Below are 17,827 nucleotides of genomic sequence, written 5' to 3'. Positions count from 1 at the left end.
TAGTCCGTTGTTACCGTTTTTTAAACAGTCTGAATGAAACGGCAACTCTCAGCTGTGTATTTACACAACTAATGACCCATCAACCACAGCTCTCTCCCCCCCCCCCTCCCCCCCTGATCTTTCTTCTCCAGCAGCTAAATTAACTGTAGGTTACTCTGAGTGACCATAGACTGTATGTGACAAGCTTACAGTTAGTGACGTAACAACACCATAAAAGCTGGTGGGTTGAAAGCAATACGGGAGGTAAAAATAACAAGAATAATTGTGATTCATTTATTGTGGCTTTTATGTTTTTAGGTATAAAATGTTATGTAATTCAGGCTTATAGTTCACCCTTCTCTAAAAGCCTTCAACAATGACAATATTCATAGTAATTTAATAAATCCTTCCAACACACATTGTAAAAAATAGCCTACTGTAAGTTAAGAAATCATTCCAATATGTACATCTTCTGATGTAACAACAATAACATTATAAATAGTAACATAGCTGAACATGGTATTACACATTTAGCTTTGAGTGTTACTGACCTGAGATGTTTTTATTACATGAATTAAGGTGACTGAGGCTTTTTAACATACAGGGATGCAAACTCATCAGGTATGAAAAAGGTGACAAGGATCCGAGCCCCCGGCTCCCCCACCCCACAGAATATCGGCTTTAAAATGAGGAATAACAGAGGATATTAGCAGTACAACTAAAGCAGCAGTGTTAATAATAACAGAAACGCCAAAGAGTCACATCTAATAGAAATATATAAAAGCATTTATTTCAAATTGTGGAGCAGTCAGTTTATAATTTTGGCAGCACTGTTGAGCATTTTGAAAATGTATTTGCATGCCTCTGTGCAAGGCTTAGTCTTTCTATCTTTATAGCCACATGGTGTAAAGTAACTAAGTTCATAAACTCAACAAGTACTATACTTGGGCACAATTTTGAGATACTTGCACTTTATTTAAGTATTTCAATGTTTTGCTACTTTGTTCTTCTACCCCACTACAGTTCAGAGGTACATGGTGTACTTCTACTCCACTACATGTATTTAATACCTTTAGTTACTTTACAGATGTGGATGAATGATGTGAAATATAATCAAGTGTTAAATCAGACTTTAGTTCCACCTGGAGCAAATCCACAAGCTACCCTGCAGTATACAAAGTCATTCAAACTAGCTGCAACTTTACCAGCTTTGAGAACACTTTCATGATCAATCATTATAAAACATATCATATACATTATTCTGAAATGGACCAATCTGCACAATGACTACTTTTACTGTCGCTGCTTTCACTATATTTTGATGAGAATACTTTTCTACTTTTACTTGAGGAACATTTTGAATGCAGGACTTTTACTGTAACAGAGTATTCATACACTCTGGTACTTCTACTTTTAGTCAAGTACAAGATCTGAGTACTTTTACTTTTACTCTAGGACAAGATCTGAGTACTTTTACTTTTACTCAAGTACAAGATCTGTGTTCTTCTACTTTCACTCAAGTACAAGACCTGAGTGCTTCTAGTTTTACTCAAGTACAAGATCTATGTGCTTCTACTTTTACTCAAGTACAAGATCTGAGTACTTCTACTTTTACTCAAGTACAATATATATATATATATATATATATATATACAGTATATACTTATACCACCTCTGTTTATAGCCTATGAAAAAAACTATTAGAAATAGAAGGCTAAAGCTAACGTTAGCAGATAGTGACAATGTATGCTAGCTAGCTAGCTCAACGATTCCTTAAATAATATTGCCACAGAAAAACTTTTCAGTTCACATCACGCTCTGCCGCTCCAACAGGGAGCTCTGCTCTGAACACCTGAACGGCCCGTTCTAACAGCTGTTCACCAGCGGTCCAGTCTGTGCCACAGTGACTCCGGACGCACAGTTAATATTAACGAACGCACCCGTAGGTAATGTAGCTGCTGAAGCTAGACCATCATGTCGGAGCAGCAGAGCCTTGTTATACTATATCCACCATGAGCAGAGCCGACAGGCAGGAAGACTCGAGCACACAGCTCGCACTTCATTATAATATATATAAAAAAGAACACCATGCGTGTCATGATGGCACATAACAGCTCACGACCGCAGATTACTCCGGGTCCCAGACCCCCCCATACCCCAAAAATATTTGTATTGCAGATCTACATGAATCACACAAACGACTTATTTTGGATTCAAAACGGCGAATTTCGCCGAAGGGTGACAAGTTTGCATCACTGAACATTGACAGAGCACAACTGAAACATAACATCTGAAACGATGTAACAACATAATACACTTGTGGGGATGCAGTTTGGGATGTGAGGAGTGAGGGACACGGCTTAGAACGGGCGTGTCGCCTGGCAGGACAGGAGAGTGTGTGCACCAGTCTGCCTTGATCTATGAATTCATGTCCGTGACACTCACTGCTGCCCACAGCTGTTTTATAGAAGGAAAACCTCCTTCACTTCATGAAAGTGTTTTAACCAAACACACATGACGGGTGTTATTTTCCCCATAAGGAACAAGTCGCTGCAAATTATCCCGCTTATGACATGGCCACATTCTCAACCAAGTAACGACATGACTCCCAATATTAATTTAAATGCTTTTTATGTTTTTATTGATTTAAAAAATAGTTGTATTGATTTAAAAAATTGTTGTATGTATTGATTTAAATTGACATGCATCCGCTAAGAAAAATAGTCCGTTGTTACCGTTTTTTAAACAGTCTGAATGAAACGGCAGCTCTCAGCTGTGTATTTACACAACTAATGGCCCATCAACCACAGCTCTCTCCCCCCCTCCCCCCCTGATCTTTCTTCTCCAGCAGCTAAATTAACTGTAGGTTACTCTGAGTGACAAGCTTACAATTAGACACAACACTTTCATTGCAAGTGACCCTCAGTTAGTTGACTTTTATGTTCAACTGCTAAATTCGTTACTGATCAAACTGGGGTTCTACTGTACCTAATTACTTTAATGCTAGAACCGCCAGAGGTTTTTGTATAGGCCTACCTAAACCTGTCAAATCCCGCTATTAGAATGCCATTTTTAACAACATAGGGTGCTACATAACACACTTTCAGGAAAAGTCACGGACTGGGAGACTTTAATATTTTATTGAAAAAAAGTTACATTGCACAGTGCACACACACAACACACATCACACAAATTGACCCGATTGGCGGTTCTAGTGTTAAATAAACTCACTAATTAATGAAACCAGTTCAATGCGCATTATTCTTATTCTTATCATTCTTTATGAGCGCTGAAGTAGTCTTAAAATCAGATCTGTTTTTTAAATGAAATCTGACGGCAGGCAGTTAGCTCTGATCACCTATGATAAATGCGCCACACCTAATCTGGCCATTCAGCCACAGAGGTCCCTCTATACAAATCAAACTGTAGACGGTGTGAAAGCACCTATTGTTTTAAATAATGGTCGGAATGTGACCTGTGAGCCTTCTGAGTTACCGTGGGACAGCACATTCTAAACTAAAATGTTCAATCAATAAAGTAACATCTTATCTTATCTTATCTTAATAATATCTTCATATTAATAATAATAATAAATCATACAGTATGTGTCCGAAAGGGTGCAGGAGGAAGCAAACACAAAAATATACAAAAAATATACTGCATATTAAAGCAAACTATTGTAAAGGTAAAAGTATGAGCATAACAAATAAAGAAGTGTAATGTAAACATTTACATTATAATTATGATTATTTAATATATAAAGACTATATATTATTGAATTACAAGATTAGATATACTTTAGTTGATCTAAAATATTGATGTGTTCAAATGCTCTTCAAAACACAACTGAAAGTCCATGAAACTTTTCTTTCTGTATTTGTGAATGAAGCTCCATCTCCTGGTTAAAACCTGAAATTGAAAATCTGGCAACGCCCTCTTGGAAAATAGTGGGAGGGCTTAACATTCCTCTATACTGGTTTTAGGCAGGCCGTAGGCAGGAAGCTGTAAGCTGGAGTCTGAAATTTAGTGCTACATCTGTAACACTGGAACGTGTTCTGGAGCTGGGGAAACAGGGAACTTCCAGCTCAGTCGAGGAGAGGAGAGGAGAGGAGGCTGTCAGGCCGCCCGCTTCTTCTTCCTCGCCTGGTGGCTGAAAACCTGGGTCGGCTGTGCCTCAGCGGCAGCTGCCGGAACCGGAGATCTTCTTGGCCAGCTCATCCTCGCCTCGTGCCTGGGCTGGGGACCCGGGACGGGCTGTGGTCTCTGCTGCTTCGGTATCTTGAACCGGGCAGGACGTGAGGCAGCTTGAAGGCCTGCCGCGGGACCGTTGAAGGTGGTGGCTGGACCCTTTGGGGGAGACAGAGCTGGAGAGCCTCGTCTTCCTTCTTTTTTGATTCGCATCTCAGCTGCATCGAAGCTAGAGCGGAGCAAAATATGCCCTCGGGAACAATAGGCATGTCCAGAACATCCTCTTTTTCCCGGTCTGGAAGGTTCGTCAGGTTGAGCCACCTGGCTCTCTCCTGTACCACCATAATTCCCAGTGCTTTGCCCGTGGCTTGGACTGCACAGCGCTGCACACGGAGGCAAATGTGCGTGATCGCTGCGATCTCGTCCCACACGGCAGGCAAGTCTTCGCAGAGCTCCGCCTGGTAGGCGGTCAGCAGCAAGGAGACGTTGAGTGCCCTGGCGGACAAAGCTGCGGCTTTATAGGCCCGTTCGGTCATCGCTGACTGAAAACGGTCTGCCTTTGCCGGTAGCGTGGGGTTCCTGCTCGGTGTTGAAGCCAGCCTCGGTTGGAGGTGGGCTGCCACCAGCGGTTCCATGGGCGGCATGCGGAGCAGGCCGAGCCTCTCCATACCGTCACAGTCCAGGGAGGAGGCACCCTGGACAGACCGACACCTCGTCCAGCATCTCCGGAAAGACTGGAAGGAGCTGCCTCTTCGTCCTCGCTGCTTGGGGCAATTGCTTCCCCTCGTAGCGAGATCTGGAGGTCTCCTTGGCCACTTCAGGCCATGAGATGTCCAGCCTGGACGCAGCGCGTTGACACGCGGCCTGCAAGTCCATACTTAGGCAGGGCAAAGCTGGTGTGCTTTCGCCCGGGAGAGCGGACATCGCTCCCGGCTTTGCAGCCTGAGCCGATGAAACGAAGATGTCATCCTCGTGCTCATCCGAGTCGGACAGGAGGAACTCAGAGGCATCCTCTTCTTCCTCCATATAGTCCAACTCCAGGACATCCTCCGCGGGTGGAACCATGGTGAGGTCCAGTTGGGAGCCCCAGCTTGACACAGCGCGGGGCTCCGCTCTCACGCCTCTTGCCGCCACAGGACCCCAGCCTGACACGGCGCGGGGCTCCGGTTCAGCAGCTGCCGCTGTTATTGAGCCCCAGCCTGACACAGCGCGGGGCTCAATCTCTGCGGCGGACGCCACCATGTCTTGATTGCCGGCCGGCGAATCAGCGGACATGAGGGGTCCTGTCCCAACAAGCTAGCTTGGCGTGCTAGCCGTCGGTGGAGGCTCTTAATGGTGAAGCGGGCACAATGCCCGCACGAGCCGGGGTTATCGATAGCCTCCTGGGCGTGTTCCAGCCCGAGGCAGGATGAGCAGACCTGGTGTGAGTCTGTGCCTCAGATCTTAAACCCGCAGCCGCATAGCCGAGCCTCCGAGTCCCTGACTCCTCTGGTGTGAGGGAGAGAAGGGTCCATCTTTGTTCGCCGGGGTGTCGGCGTGGAGTGGACACGCTAGTAACAGGTACTTTACTGAGAAAAAAAATCCAACCTTGTCGTTAATCCGAAAAGGAAAAAGCGACGGTGTAGATTTTATTCTTTAAAGAATATTAACTGGTGTGTTAATACCTTTTGTTTTTATCTCCGTCTCCTCTGGTGTGAGAGAGAGAACGTCCTCGCTACCGTGGTGTCGGTGTGGAGGGAAGAAAAGCTAGCAACAGGTATGTTACTAGCTTGAAGAAAAAATCAAACCTTACCGTAATTTCGAAAGAAAGAAACGGCGAGGCAGATTACAATATTAACTGGTGTGTTAATATTGTTCAGTCTTCTTGCAAAGCAAAAAAGTAACCGGCAAGCGCCCGTCGACCGAATGTTAGCTTTGGGTTCAGTCTGTGGACCGTTAAGCTAGCCCGGCTACTGATAATTCGAGATGTGCTCTGAAGCGAGAAGAGGTGTTTGAATGACGCTACGTCGTAGCGCAAGCTACTTATAGGGTGGGTGGATTCCCTGACGTAGACGTCAAGATCGCCAGCCAATCAGGATTGTCGTAATGAGATTGATGCTTCTGTTTGCATACGCGTTGAGGCGCATCCCATAGTGAGACATCGAACGGAGTGTTATGAATGAGAACTGTCATCACCGCCCTTAAAAAGTAGCAAGCAAGTGCAATTATGCAGGGTGGAGATTTGGAGTATTTCATCAAAAATAATTTGACTAAACTTCCGCTCCAGGCAGAAGCAACTAAAAATGAAATCTGATGACAGGCCAATGCCCAAACTGGAGCTGTGTACAGAGAGAAAAAAGGAGCGAATCGGACGTAAAACTTTAAATAATAAACAGCGGATTTCTAACATTTGGCATTTCATGTGGCCGGACTGGGTCAGTTTCCAGGGCTGAATTTTAGTCCCAGTCCGCCCCTGCCTGGAAGCCTGTTTGTGTTGTAGCCTACTAAAAAACCTTCTGATGAATCTTTTCAGCAGTGAATTTCTGGTCTTATTACTGTGTATGTATAGTTAGATTTACCTTCACCTCCAAACGAATATGCTATAAACTGTAGCCTCAGTGGAAGGAAACTACAAATAAGTAAATGGGTATCTTTACCATGACCTGATTTCCAGTTTCAGTCGTGTTTAGAATAAAGTCTCAGTTTATCCTGTAATGTAAATGACATGTCATTGGAACTTGATTTCACTGGTTTACTGATGATGAGCACCACCTGATAGTTATCGCGGAAATGTGGGCTTTACTTTTTGGATCTGCATATTGTGATTATATTAATAGACTTTTTTTCTTGTGCGATTTTTGTTTTGCAGTTAGGACATTACGGCTGATCTGTGCATGCGCTGAGGACTACAGGTGTCTTCATGATGTGGACTCCACACCAAAAACAGCCGCCATGTGAGTAATTCATCAGCTGCAACAACAGCAAACTCTTTGTCTCTGAAGCAAATACAAATACACTCTGAGGGACTGAGGGGCACACTTTAAATATGATATTTAAACCGATACAATACAACAGTGTAAGGATTTATCTAGTAAGATTATACAGAACAGTGTAGTTTCTCAGGTGTGTTCTGTTCTGTTATTCGTTATTCAAACGCATCATTACACTTCAAAATAAGAGCCCTTTCTCCATGGACTCCATGCTGATGCTGGGGAGGGAATGACTGTTCAGTGCAAGAACTCAAAAGATCTCTGCCTGGGTAGCAGCCCTGTCAGGTCTCATCAGTGCTCCGTTAGGCCCTGCACAGCAGGGGCTCTCCTGGCTCTGTTTCCACCCTATAGAATGCCTCTTCCTTGCCAGGCCTAAAATTGGGTCGACCTGTCTGGGTTTGGAGCAGACCCAGGACAAAAATACATGACAGTTTTTTGTGAAATCTGTGATGATCCACAGAGGGTTTACAAAGGCTCAGTGGGTTGTAGCACACATTGTGGACAGCACACAGTTTGGCTTTAACTTTGTCTTCAGCATCCATTTATGTTTGTTCCATTATGGCTCTTCTGTTTGTGGCTTCATATTATCCTCTGATAATTATGATTGTAAACAAATGTAGAGCTACTTTCATAAAGTGGATGGAAATCTAAAATAGAAGCTTTTACTGGGTTGTTTGGAAAGCCAGTCTTTATGAGTCAGATTATTTTTGAACAGGGCATTCAACAATTAACCAATAGGATGTCACTAACAAAACCAGATATAATATGTGTGTGTATAGTAATTTATCATTAAGGCTTGTAAAATATTGTGTGTGTGTATAGCAACCCTTAAAGTTTTGAGACTGGCTATGTCTCCTGCTCCATATCTGTCTGCTTGTGTTGGAATATCTGTGAAGTGATCAGAGACAACAGAATAAAAGTAGAGTTGACCGGGCATGACTCCTCGAAGGTTTGTCTCCCAAAAAGTTGTGACGTTAAGGGATTATTCTGTGTACTCTGGTGTAACTTGGTAACAACGTGCTGGTACAACAAATCAAAAGTGAATCATGGAATTTGTTTTGTTACCTGGAAGCATGACTCAAACATGGCCAAACCCTGGAAGAGATCTGAATGAATCATTTATTTTGTTCACGTTTATGTTGTTGAAACCAAGAGTCTGACATCTCAGGATATAGTCTTGATTATCTTTGGTAAAAATAATAATGGCATATCTGGCCACTGGCAGCTCTAATTCAATAAAACTTTCTTTCAGGAGCAAACTGACTTATGGCTCTCTGTATATGTGAATGCTTTTCTATCTAAATACAAGCTGCATTTATGTGTGTCACTGCACACAGTGTGTTTTTACCAGGCCTGATTCCGATGCGATTTGGTGCTACAGTGTTCTGTTCATCAGGGATTTGTGTGTTTTGTATATATTGCATACCTGCGCTTAGTATTGCTGCGGCCTTTCACTTTAGTTTCACACACACACATTTGTTGTATTGTACTCACTGCCCTCTTTAATTCCTTCAACAGCATTTCCATTCCTTGTCAGTTCTTTGTCCTTGACCAACTGGGAGCTCCTTTGTTCTATTGTGTTCTTTTGTCTACAACCCTTTCTTTCTCTTTTCTATTGTGCTGCTCCATTTTCCTATGTATCCTTTTTCCCTCTACGCTTTGTTGAATTTTTTTTTACTCGTTTCACTAATATGAAATGAATTCCATTACCCATAATGGAGCCTAATCTTCTCATTAAAATCAGCGTTCGTGCATGTGGGGAGAGTGCATTGTATCCTTGGAATGCAGAGACACCAGTTTCAGTGTGAGGGGATCAGTGTCTGTGTTTACTGTAGTGAACTCACAACATTATAATTCAGGCTTGTGATTGTGTATGTGAGGTCTCAGTGGTTACAAGAGGCTGTCCACGCCTCCACAATCCTGCAGGAGGAGAGTATCCAGTTGCACGCGGCCGGGTCAGTGGAGGGCCAGAAACCTACCTTCTCACGCAAACTAGCAAGCAAGCAGTTAGCCCTGCGTGTGAGTCTTGATAAACAAATGGTCAGTGTCTGCACACAGGGAGAATGCTATCAAGCTCTCATCATCTTCAAGGCTGCAATTTGACCTCCCATCAGATCATAGAGGGAGAAAAAAGCTTTATCATTCCCATCCCTGAACACGCAAACCATTTAGAACTCCTTTTAATTTAGTTTCCATTCAGACCTCTGGGGAGCACATGCAATCATACTCTTTCAATGTCACCATTTTTATTTTACTTTGTGCTGTATTTATTTACTTATTTGACTTGATCTCAACGCCAACTTCCTTCCTTTGGTGAACAGCGGTGCAGATGACCTGCTGCCCATTCTGTCCTTCGTGGCTCTGCGCTGCCAGTGTCCTCAGCTGGTGTCTGAGTGTGCTGCTCTGGGGGAGTTCATTCATGAAGGGTGAGTCATCATGATGACAAACAATGGAAAATGTATTTTGTTTGCAACAAATATTTCATAACAGATTTGTCACGATTTTGAAGAAATGTGTATGTGCACGATACCCTTCCCCCATGTCGAAAAAGTTTACAAATGGCCTGTTACTTAGATTGAATGTTCCTAAAGTCAACCTGATACAAATTGTAGCCAGCCTGCACAATAATCATCAGTGTAACAGCTCTGATTGATGATAGGATTTTAGGACAAAAACGTGGAAAACTGAGAAAAGATACAAATCGTTTTTGTCATGAATGTGTAATGGAAGGAAGGGAAAAAGGAGTCCATCGAGAGTTACATTCTTTTCACTGAGACTACTTTGACACGACACAGAATTTCTTTTTTAAAGGTCACCTATTATGCAAAATCCACTTTTTCATGTCTTTTATACATAAACATGTGTCCCCTCTGTTAAGGGATTCAGAAAGTTCCAGGACAAAATATCCTCTTTCCTTTTGTCCTGATCCATTTATATAAAAACCTGTCTGAAATTGAGCTGATCAGATTGGCCACTTTATGATGCCACCAGTTTGTTGGCTTGTGTAACCATTAGCCAAAACCAAACAAGGTAACACCTGCCCACCTTATCACCTGAATCTCCTCCTGGAGCACCATTTTTTGTTTTGAACCAATCACTTCGCAGAGGGGCGTGGCCAACAGCAGCTCATTTAAAGCTACAGACAGAGAATCAGCACTTTTTGAACATGGCTGAAACGGAGGGGTTTATGGGATGCTACAACGATCTGTTTGCTGTTTCAGCCAAATACTTCAGAGACGTATATTGTTGTAAAAGACTATAATAGGGGACCTTTTAAAGGGGATGGGTTTAAAGGTTTTTTGGTCCTGATGAGCACCTTTTCCTCATGCACCTGTCACATAATTGTATCTGAACTTTCCAAATATAGACAGATACACAAATCTATTTGTGAAATGTGTTATTGACAGAATTATTAATAACATGGCTGATTCTTGACTGAAGAAGTGCAAAAAATGTCTTACATTATTTTGTATCGAGTGATGACCCCCGCCATTGTTCCTACAGTTTAAAACTTGACCAAGCGCCCATGGTGAGGAGCGTAGATCTTGAGCTTTCTCATCCTATGATGAAAAATATGTGCTATACTCAAGGTGCATATCGAAAATGCTGCCCAATAAACACAAACTAACAAACAAGAAGGTGGTCATAAGGCTGAAGAAGGGTCTAGTAGTGGTCCCTCAGAATACAAGTTTAGGGGAATGTCTGTCCCTAGTCCCTAGGCTTTCTAAACATTTGGCCCCTGAACAATACAGTTAATTAGTTCTTATCTATCTGTAACCAGAGGAGCAGAGGAACAAGTACTTCCAAAACAGGCACCGCACTACTACGATTAAGGAGTCAAAAGACTGTGGAATGTGAGAGGGATAACTGTGAGTAGTAGCAAACCCACACAGACTTATCACTACCTCTGCTGTAACATGTCGTCTTTTGGCTGTAACTATTTTCAATAGAAACACTTACCGTAAATAAATTGCTTGGCAGACAGACTTTAGTAAAGCAGTGTAAGCACAAATCGATAGACGGGTGTTTGAAAAGGAGCTGGTGGAGACATCATTTTGATCTTAACTACACATACACTAAATAGAAAAAAATATTGGGCCACCTACACATTACACCTACAGGAGCTTTTATGACATCCCATTCCAAATTCTTAGGTATTAATATGAAGTTGGTCCCCCCTTTGCAGCTATAACAGCTTCCACTCGTCTGGGAAGGGTTTGTAGACATCAGACACTGATGTTGGACAGGAGGGCCTGGCTCTCCGTTCTAGTTCATCCCAAAGGTGTCCAATGGGGTGGGGGTCAGGGCTCTGTGCGGGCCAGTTCTTCCACACCAAACTCATCCAACCATGCCTTTATGGACCTTGCTTTGTGGGGCACAGTCATGCTGGAACACAAAAGGCTTTACCACTTTATGTGGTCTGCCACTTCGTGGCTGAGTTGCTGTGGTCCCTAAACGTTTCCACTTTGCAATAATACCACTTACGGTTTATCGTGGAATATCTAGGAGAGAAGACATTTCACGTACTTACTTGTTGCAACGGTGGCATCCTATTACAGTACCACGTTAGAATTCAGCAAGCCCTTTAGAACCACCCATTCTTTCACAAATGTTTGTTAAGACAGACTTCATGGCTAGGTGCTTGATTTTATCCACCTGTGGCAATGGGACTGAATGAAACACCTGAATTCAATGATTAAGAGGAGTGTCCCAATACTTTTGTCTATATGTAAGTTAAGTTTTGTGACAAAGTTCTGTCCACAGACACACACAGACTATCAAGGTCAAAAAAATAAAAACAGCCATCCCTGTCGCTGCTAGTAATAAAGCATTTCTTTAAAAGGCTTTCTGCACACCATCAGTGTAGTTCCATCACAATAAACAGATTTATTTACAAGAGAGAACTGACAACTTTATTTTTCAACTTTAAAATGTCTTGCTCAGTAAATATTTTGTACACATTTTCAATACATTTTTATATTGTATCCTAGAACTATGATGATAAAAAATAAGTACCGATACAATATTTAAGACTTTTCTATCTGTATCTTAATCCTTCTCAAAAAGGCAGGCTCTAGTATGCATGTACATAGTTATCCCCCTGTGATGTCTGATTACATGGCTGTTGAAGGTGCAATATCCAATTTCTAGATAACATCTTACTCTTCGGATGTGAAGCGCTACACACTCTTTAGAAAAGTGTTGTGGTCTTAAGACAAAATTGCCAACCTAAAATTGAACACATATAAAGCATATACGAAAGTAAGTTAGGCTTTGCACAGTAGGGGAGTGCAGGTGGTCTTGAGATACTTTATTGTTGCGTGTGAGTTGGGACCACACCCAGGAGGTCTACTCACTGCAGTAAAAACAGGGACTGTAAAAGCCAGCTGGTTAGATTGGCAGTGGCCAAAGGAATGTCAGGATATTTGGGATTTGGTTTTGCTTCTCTATAAAAATACAAATAAAGTCCCACTAGATGTATATATAGTTCAGTGTTTGGAAGGGCTCAGGAGGAACGGAGACTGGCCACCGGGTTGAGAGAGGGTGGATACACTCCGGTATTCCAAAGTCAGTCAATGAGATAACGGAGTCTTTAAACTATTGGCTGTGTCGGCTATCAGTCAAACCTTTTGAGATTTTATTTCCAAGTTTTATACTTCCGTCATGACTGCAGTTTGCTAATAAACCAGTTGAGGTACTAAGCCTTTAAAAAAACATTCATTCAGTAAACTAGACAAGACATAACTTTGACGCAATAAAAAATCAATCAATCGAAGCCTGATAAGATTTAATACACCATAACATATCCTTTCATTTTTATATTTTTTCTTACTTGAACTCTTGAGTTTTATGTCAAATGCTTTCTGAATGGAAGCATATTTTGCTATCTCTGCTTCTTGATGTCATTCCTGCCAACATCGGTCAACAAATCCCAGGAATAGACTGTAGATCAGTTCATTAGCACCAACAGAGGTGGGCCAGCAGTGCACGTTTCCTTAAACAAACCAATGTTTATTATGTACACCTGATTTAAAATAAGATTGCCTTTTTGATAAAAAGTTACATTTTAGGGCTGAAAGATATACCGTGTCATGGCGATAACCGCGATATGCGCATGCGCGATATTCACACCGCAGGGACGTGCGGTTTTATTCATTTAAAAAAAAAATGTTAACGCACTTTAGCACAGAATTCAAAATAAAGATACCCTTATTACTTATCGAAACTGCACATACAATATATCCGATTAAAGCTGAGACTCCACAGATTATTTAAGTATAGTATCTAAGTGATCCGATCTCGCGATAGGGGAAGCAAACATAGACATCGCAACACGTACCTTTACGGAGATTTTACGGGAGATCGTCTCACCGTAGCTTTCAATCTGATCAAAAGACGTGTTCAATGGCATTAAAACGAGAAAAAACGCGGCTGAATCGGTTGATCCATAGGTTAATAATGTATCTGTGGCTTTGAAGTAATTGTTTATAATCCATAATTCCATTTTTATGTAAAAATCGGAGCACAAATGTTAGCTGCTAATGGTAGCCACCAGAGTGTATGCAGCTTCCGGTTTTGGCTATGCGTCACTCTCACTCCTTATTTGTTCATGTGTTCGTGTGTGTAGAACTTCCCCTGCATGCACAGCAAACCACCAATAACAATCATTCTTGATCAGATCACAGCAGGCCCCGCCCCGCTACTTTGCAGACCATCAAAACACTGGTAAAAAAATGAGCGAGGCACAGGAGGACAATACCGGAGAGAATGAAGATTTACTTCCAAGAAAAAAAGCAACATCTGCCATCTGGAACTATTTTGGATACAAAAAGCTTGATGTTGACCAAACAAAGGTACTTTGTAGACAGTGCCATGCAATTGTTTCGGCCATTTGGGTGGATTTTCATATCTCTGGCCCCCCTTGCTGGATTTTGACATCTCTTTCTAACCGTCAGAGCCAATGGAATCAAGGGGAACTCCCACATAGTCCTTATTTGGTAATGTGTGTGTGTGTTAGATAGGGCTGCAACTAACGATTATTTTGGTAGTCGACTAATCGGTCGATTATTTTTTCGATTAGTCGACTAATCTAACGATTATTTCTGTCACACCCTCCATCTCTGCTTCCTGTGGGCACGGCTCCTTTTCCGGGCTCCAGTGCATGTTTTACCTCAAGTCTGCACACCTGTGAATGTCACCCTGTTGTCCAGTCCCAGGATCAATTCAATAGCATTTTATTCTTGTCATTTCGCAGACCCTTGTTAATTATTATTTTAAGTTTGGAATTAATTACAGCGTCCATAAAGCTCTAGTGTGCTCTACTACGCTGTAAGCTTGGCGCTGTTTAGCAGCTCGTTGGTGGACACGCAGCCTCAACATAACTGAAATAGCGTTTGCTTAGCAAGCATTAACCATGAGACGTTCTGTTTTCCAACATGTAAGCTAACGTAAACATGACTATGGCTAACGTGCTCAAACTTACCCATGATCCAAAGTAGCAGTCCTCACGGTTCCAGGGTGCTTGCGTTTTAAATGCTCGTGCATCACTGTAGTGCTGCCGAGGAATGCCAATTCCCCTTTACAAATTCTGCATTTCACTGACTTCTTTGGCTTGTCGTCTGTGAAATACTCCCACACTTTCGAAACTCTCGGTCTCGCTTTTTTGAGCTCTTCATCACCCTCATTCTCTCTCCTTTCCGCCATCGTTCGTATTCTTTCTTCTTTGTTGTTAGTACAGAATGCAGTCATGGCAGACAATGGAGAGTATACTGCCCCCAGCACTTCCTGTAGTGCATTGCAGTTACAAATGAACATTTGCGCAGTTTTGAATTAACGTTACCGGCTCTCTGATTGTTTTTATACGACGCGTCGACACTAAAATTCCGCGTCGACGAATTTTTATGATCGACGTCGTCGATTATGTCGACTAATCGTTGCAGCCCTAGTGTTAGACTGCCGCATAGCCAAGACCGGAAGCAGCAGCCACTCTGGTGGCTACCATTAGCAGCTAACTTTTGCTCTCCGATTTTTACATAAAAATGGAATTATGGATTATAAATGAAAAGAAATATTACACAGACACATTATCAACCTATGGATTAACCGATTCAGCCGCGTTTCTTCTTGTTTTAATACCATCGAACACGTATTTTGATCAGATTGACAGCTACGGTGAGACGATCTCCCGTAAAAGCTCCGTAAAGGTACGTGTTGTGATGTCTGTGTTTGCTTCCCCTGTCGCGAGATCGGATCGCTTAGATACTCTTCTTAAATAATCTGTGGAGACAATACCTTCATCCGGTTAAATATAGTAAAAAAAAAAAAACGCAATATATACCGCAGGGGGGAAAAAAATCGCGATGTCAGTTTTTTTCAATATCGTGCAGCCGTATTACATTTCACTTTTTTTCCCCTATTTCATTATTAGCAGATTTGGATAATTAGTTACATTTTTGCATAGTTTTGATTACAGTCCTGTGTTAATCTCTGAATTTTAGTCTCATTCTGTTTTGTCATTTTGCTCGTCTGAGCATTTTTTTTATAATTGTTATGTTTCATACCAGAAGTTGTCCTTTTTAAAAAAGTTTTCAAATACTGTTGTTCTTGGCATTATTGCAGCTACTTCATTATCGGATCACACTGTGCTTTCTACAGTGCGATCCATCAGAAGCTTGAGGAATTAAAATCCAAATAAAATAAAACAAATACATGTGGAAAAAAGAATCCACAGTTATCAAGGTTTAAGGCTGCATTAAGATGATATGTGATTTGCTCCATGGCCATCGCAAGATTTGTCAGAAAACAGCCAGTTAAGTTACATTTCTATGGTTGCCTTGTCTGCTAGCCTGCGCCGCTACATACATTTTCTGATTGGTTGAGGGTCGAAATGTCAGCTGTAACTTGGTCTAAGTTAAAATAATTCAAACTTTGAGCGCTACCCTTGGTGTCGTTCACCGCTTCAAATAGTCAGCGAGGGCCTTTGAGGCGGGGCCTTGGTCATTTCTATGAGAGTTGCTCAGTGGAGCATGAGGACAAAATGGCCTGCCTCTGGAGAGCAAATGTTCCCGGATGGGGTCCCATAGAAAGGGCACACTTGAGTTTTCCCTTGTGCTCAGCTTTAAAATAATTTTACAACTCTTAGACCCTAATCATTAAAATAAAGGCAAAAAAGTTTTCGTACTGAGTAGTTAAAGGTGGGGTAGGTAATTTTGGAGAAACCAGCTTGAGTGTGAAAAGCTAAGTGGGAATTTGAAAATACTAAGCCGGAAAAGATCTGCCACTTCCTTACAGAGCCCCTCCTCCAACACACACGAACGCGCACAAGACCAATGAAGGCACGAGATAAGTTTGTGCACAGATGGAAGGCTGACAGGCGTAGGCCATCCAGTTATTTTAGCCGGGCCGGCTCAGATGATTGGTCGTGCTTTTTACAATGCTACGGCTTCGACAGATGACATTTTTTAATGGATTTTTTGTCAAAGCCAGTGTTTCCCCTATATACAAATAGCGGCGGTGCAGCTGAAATATGCGCGCCGCTGCTAGGGGGCGCCAGTGTTATGCCCCTAATATGGGGAAAATATCAGACAAGGAAACAGAGACGTTGTTAGTTTGCTTCAAGTCTAATGTATTATGCCAACCAATAACATGGTACACATAGCACTCTGTATAATACAAAACATTGATTCTTGACATAAAAGAACCACTAACAATGCACATACTGCAAACATACATCCAATTTAACACACACAATGTCCCTTTTTAAATGCACACTACAAACATACATATTCAAATTAACACACAAAATCCCCTTCTTGGAGCTAAACTGCACTATCATAGCTAGCGGCGCTAGCATAGCTAATAGCGCTAGCAAAGCTAGCATACACAGCTACAACAATTACAGAACCCAGAAAAACCCTCCAAAAATACCCTCTAACAACTATCACGCCAACAGTGTGCTTTTCACATTAATATTACACACAGTCAGTCTACATAATAACATTTATCAGGGATGAACTCACCTATTTGGGGAAAATATCAGACAAGGAAACAGACGTTGTTAGTTTGCTTCAAGTCTAATGTATTATGCACCAGTGGCAAACAACAAGCGCCCTCTGCTGGACAGACCCGGAAGGTCATCAACCATGACTTGTCACACACTCCCCTTCAAAACAGATGTCGTCCCGACATTATAATCCACAATATTAGGCCTACATGTCAGCAACATCTATAAACATTTATTAAACACATACCACGCTCACTGCTCATTTTGGCAAAAGTGTACACACTCAATTTACACATTTAAGCCCTTAGTTTAGTACAGCGTTTCTCAAAGTGTGGGGCGCGCCCCACTGGTGGGGCGCAGAGATGTTATAGGTGGGATGCGATGAACGGGAGTTTTTTTTTTTATTATTGATTTTTTGGACCTCAAGCCGGAATCGAACCCGGGTCCTCGCGGGCGTTAGTGGACTGTTACAGCCGGAGATTCGCAACGGCGGTTGACATTCACAGCGCCAGATCCGCCGGAGCCTCGCAACGGCGGATGCGGTACCGGCGCAGCGGCGCTGTGAAAGTCCACGGCCCACCTATGTCAGAGCCAGCGGCCCACCAAAGGCAGCGGCCCACCGGGACAAGTCCCGAATCTCACGATGGCCAATCCGAGCCTGCTCACACACACACAAATGAAACCAAAA

General features: G+C 42.4%; 1 protein-coding gene across 1 annotated transcript in view; it reads left to right on the top strand.

Moving 5' to 3' along the window:
• Positions 1 to 17,827, top strand: part of vps9d1 (VPS9 domain containing 1) — a 79,677-nt gene that overhangs the window by 52,979 nt on the left and 8,871 nt on the right. The window contains 2 exon segments of the mRNA XM_079684227.1: positions 7,016 to 7,100; positions 9,458 to 9,562. Of these exon segments, the coding sequence (XP_079540353.1) occupies positions 7,016 to 7,100; positions 9,458 to 9,562 (190 nt within the window).

The sequence above is a fragment of the Notothenia rossii genome, assembly GCF_949606895.1.
Source record: "Notothenia rossii genome assembly, chromosome: 5".
Lineage (NCBI taxonomy): Eukaryota > Metazoa > Chordata > Actinopteri > Perciformes > Nototheniidae > Notothenia > Notothenia rossii.
Note: the sequence above shows the minus strand (reverse complement) of the source record. Positions and strands in the feature narration are given on the sequence as shown.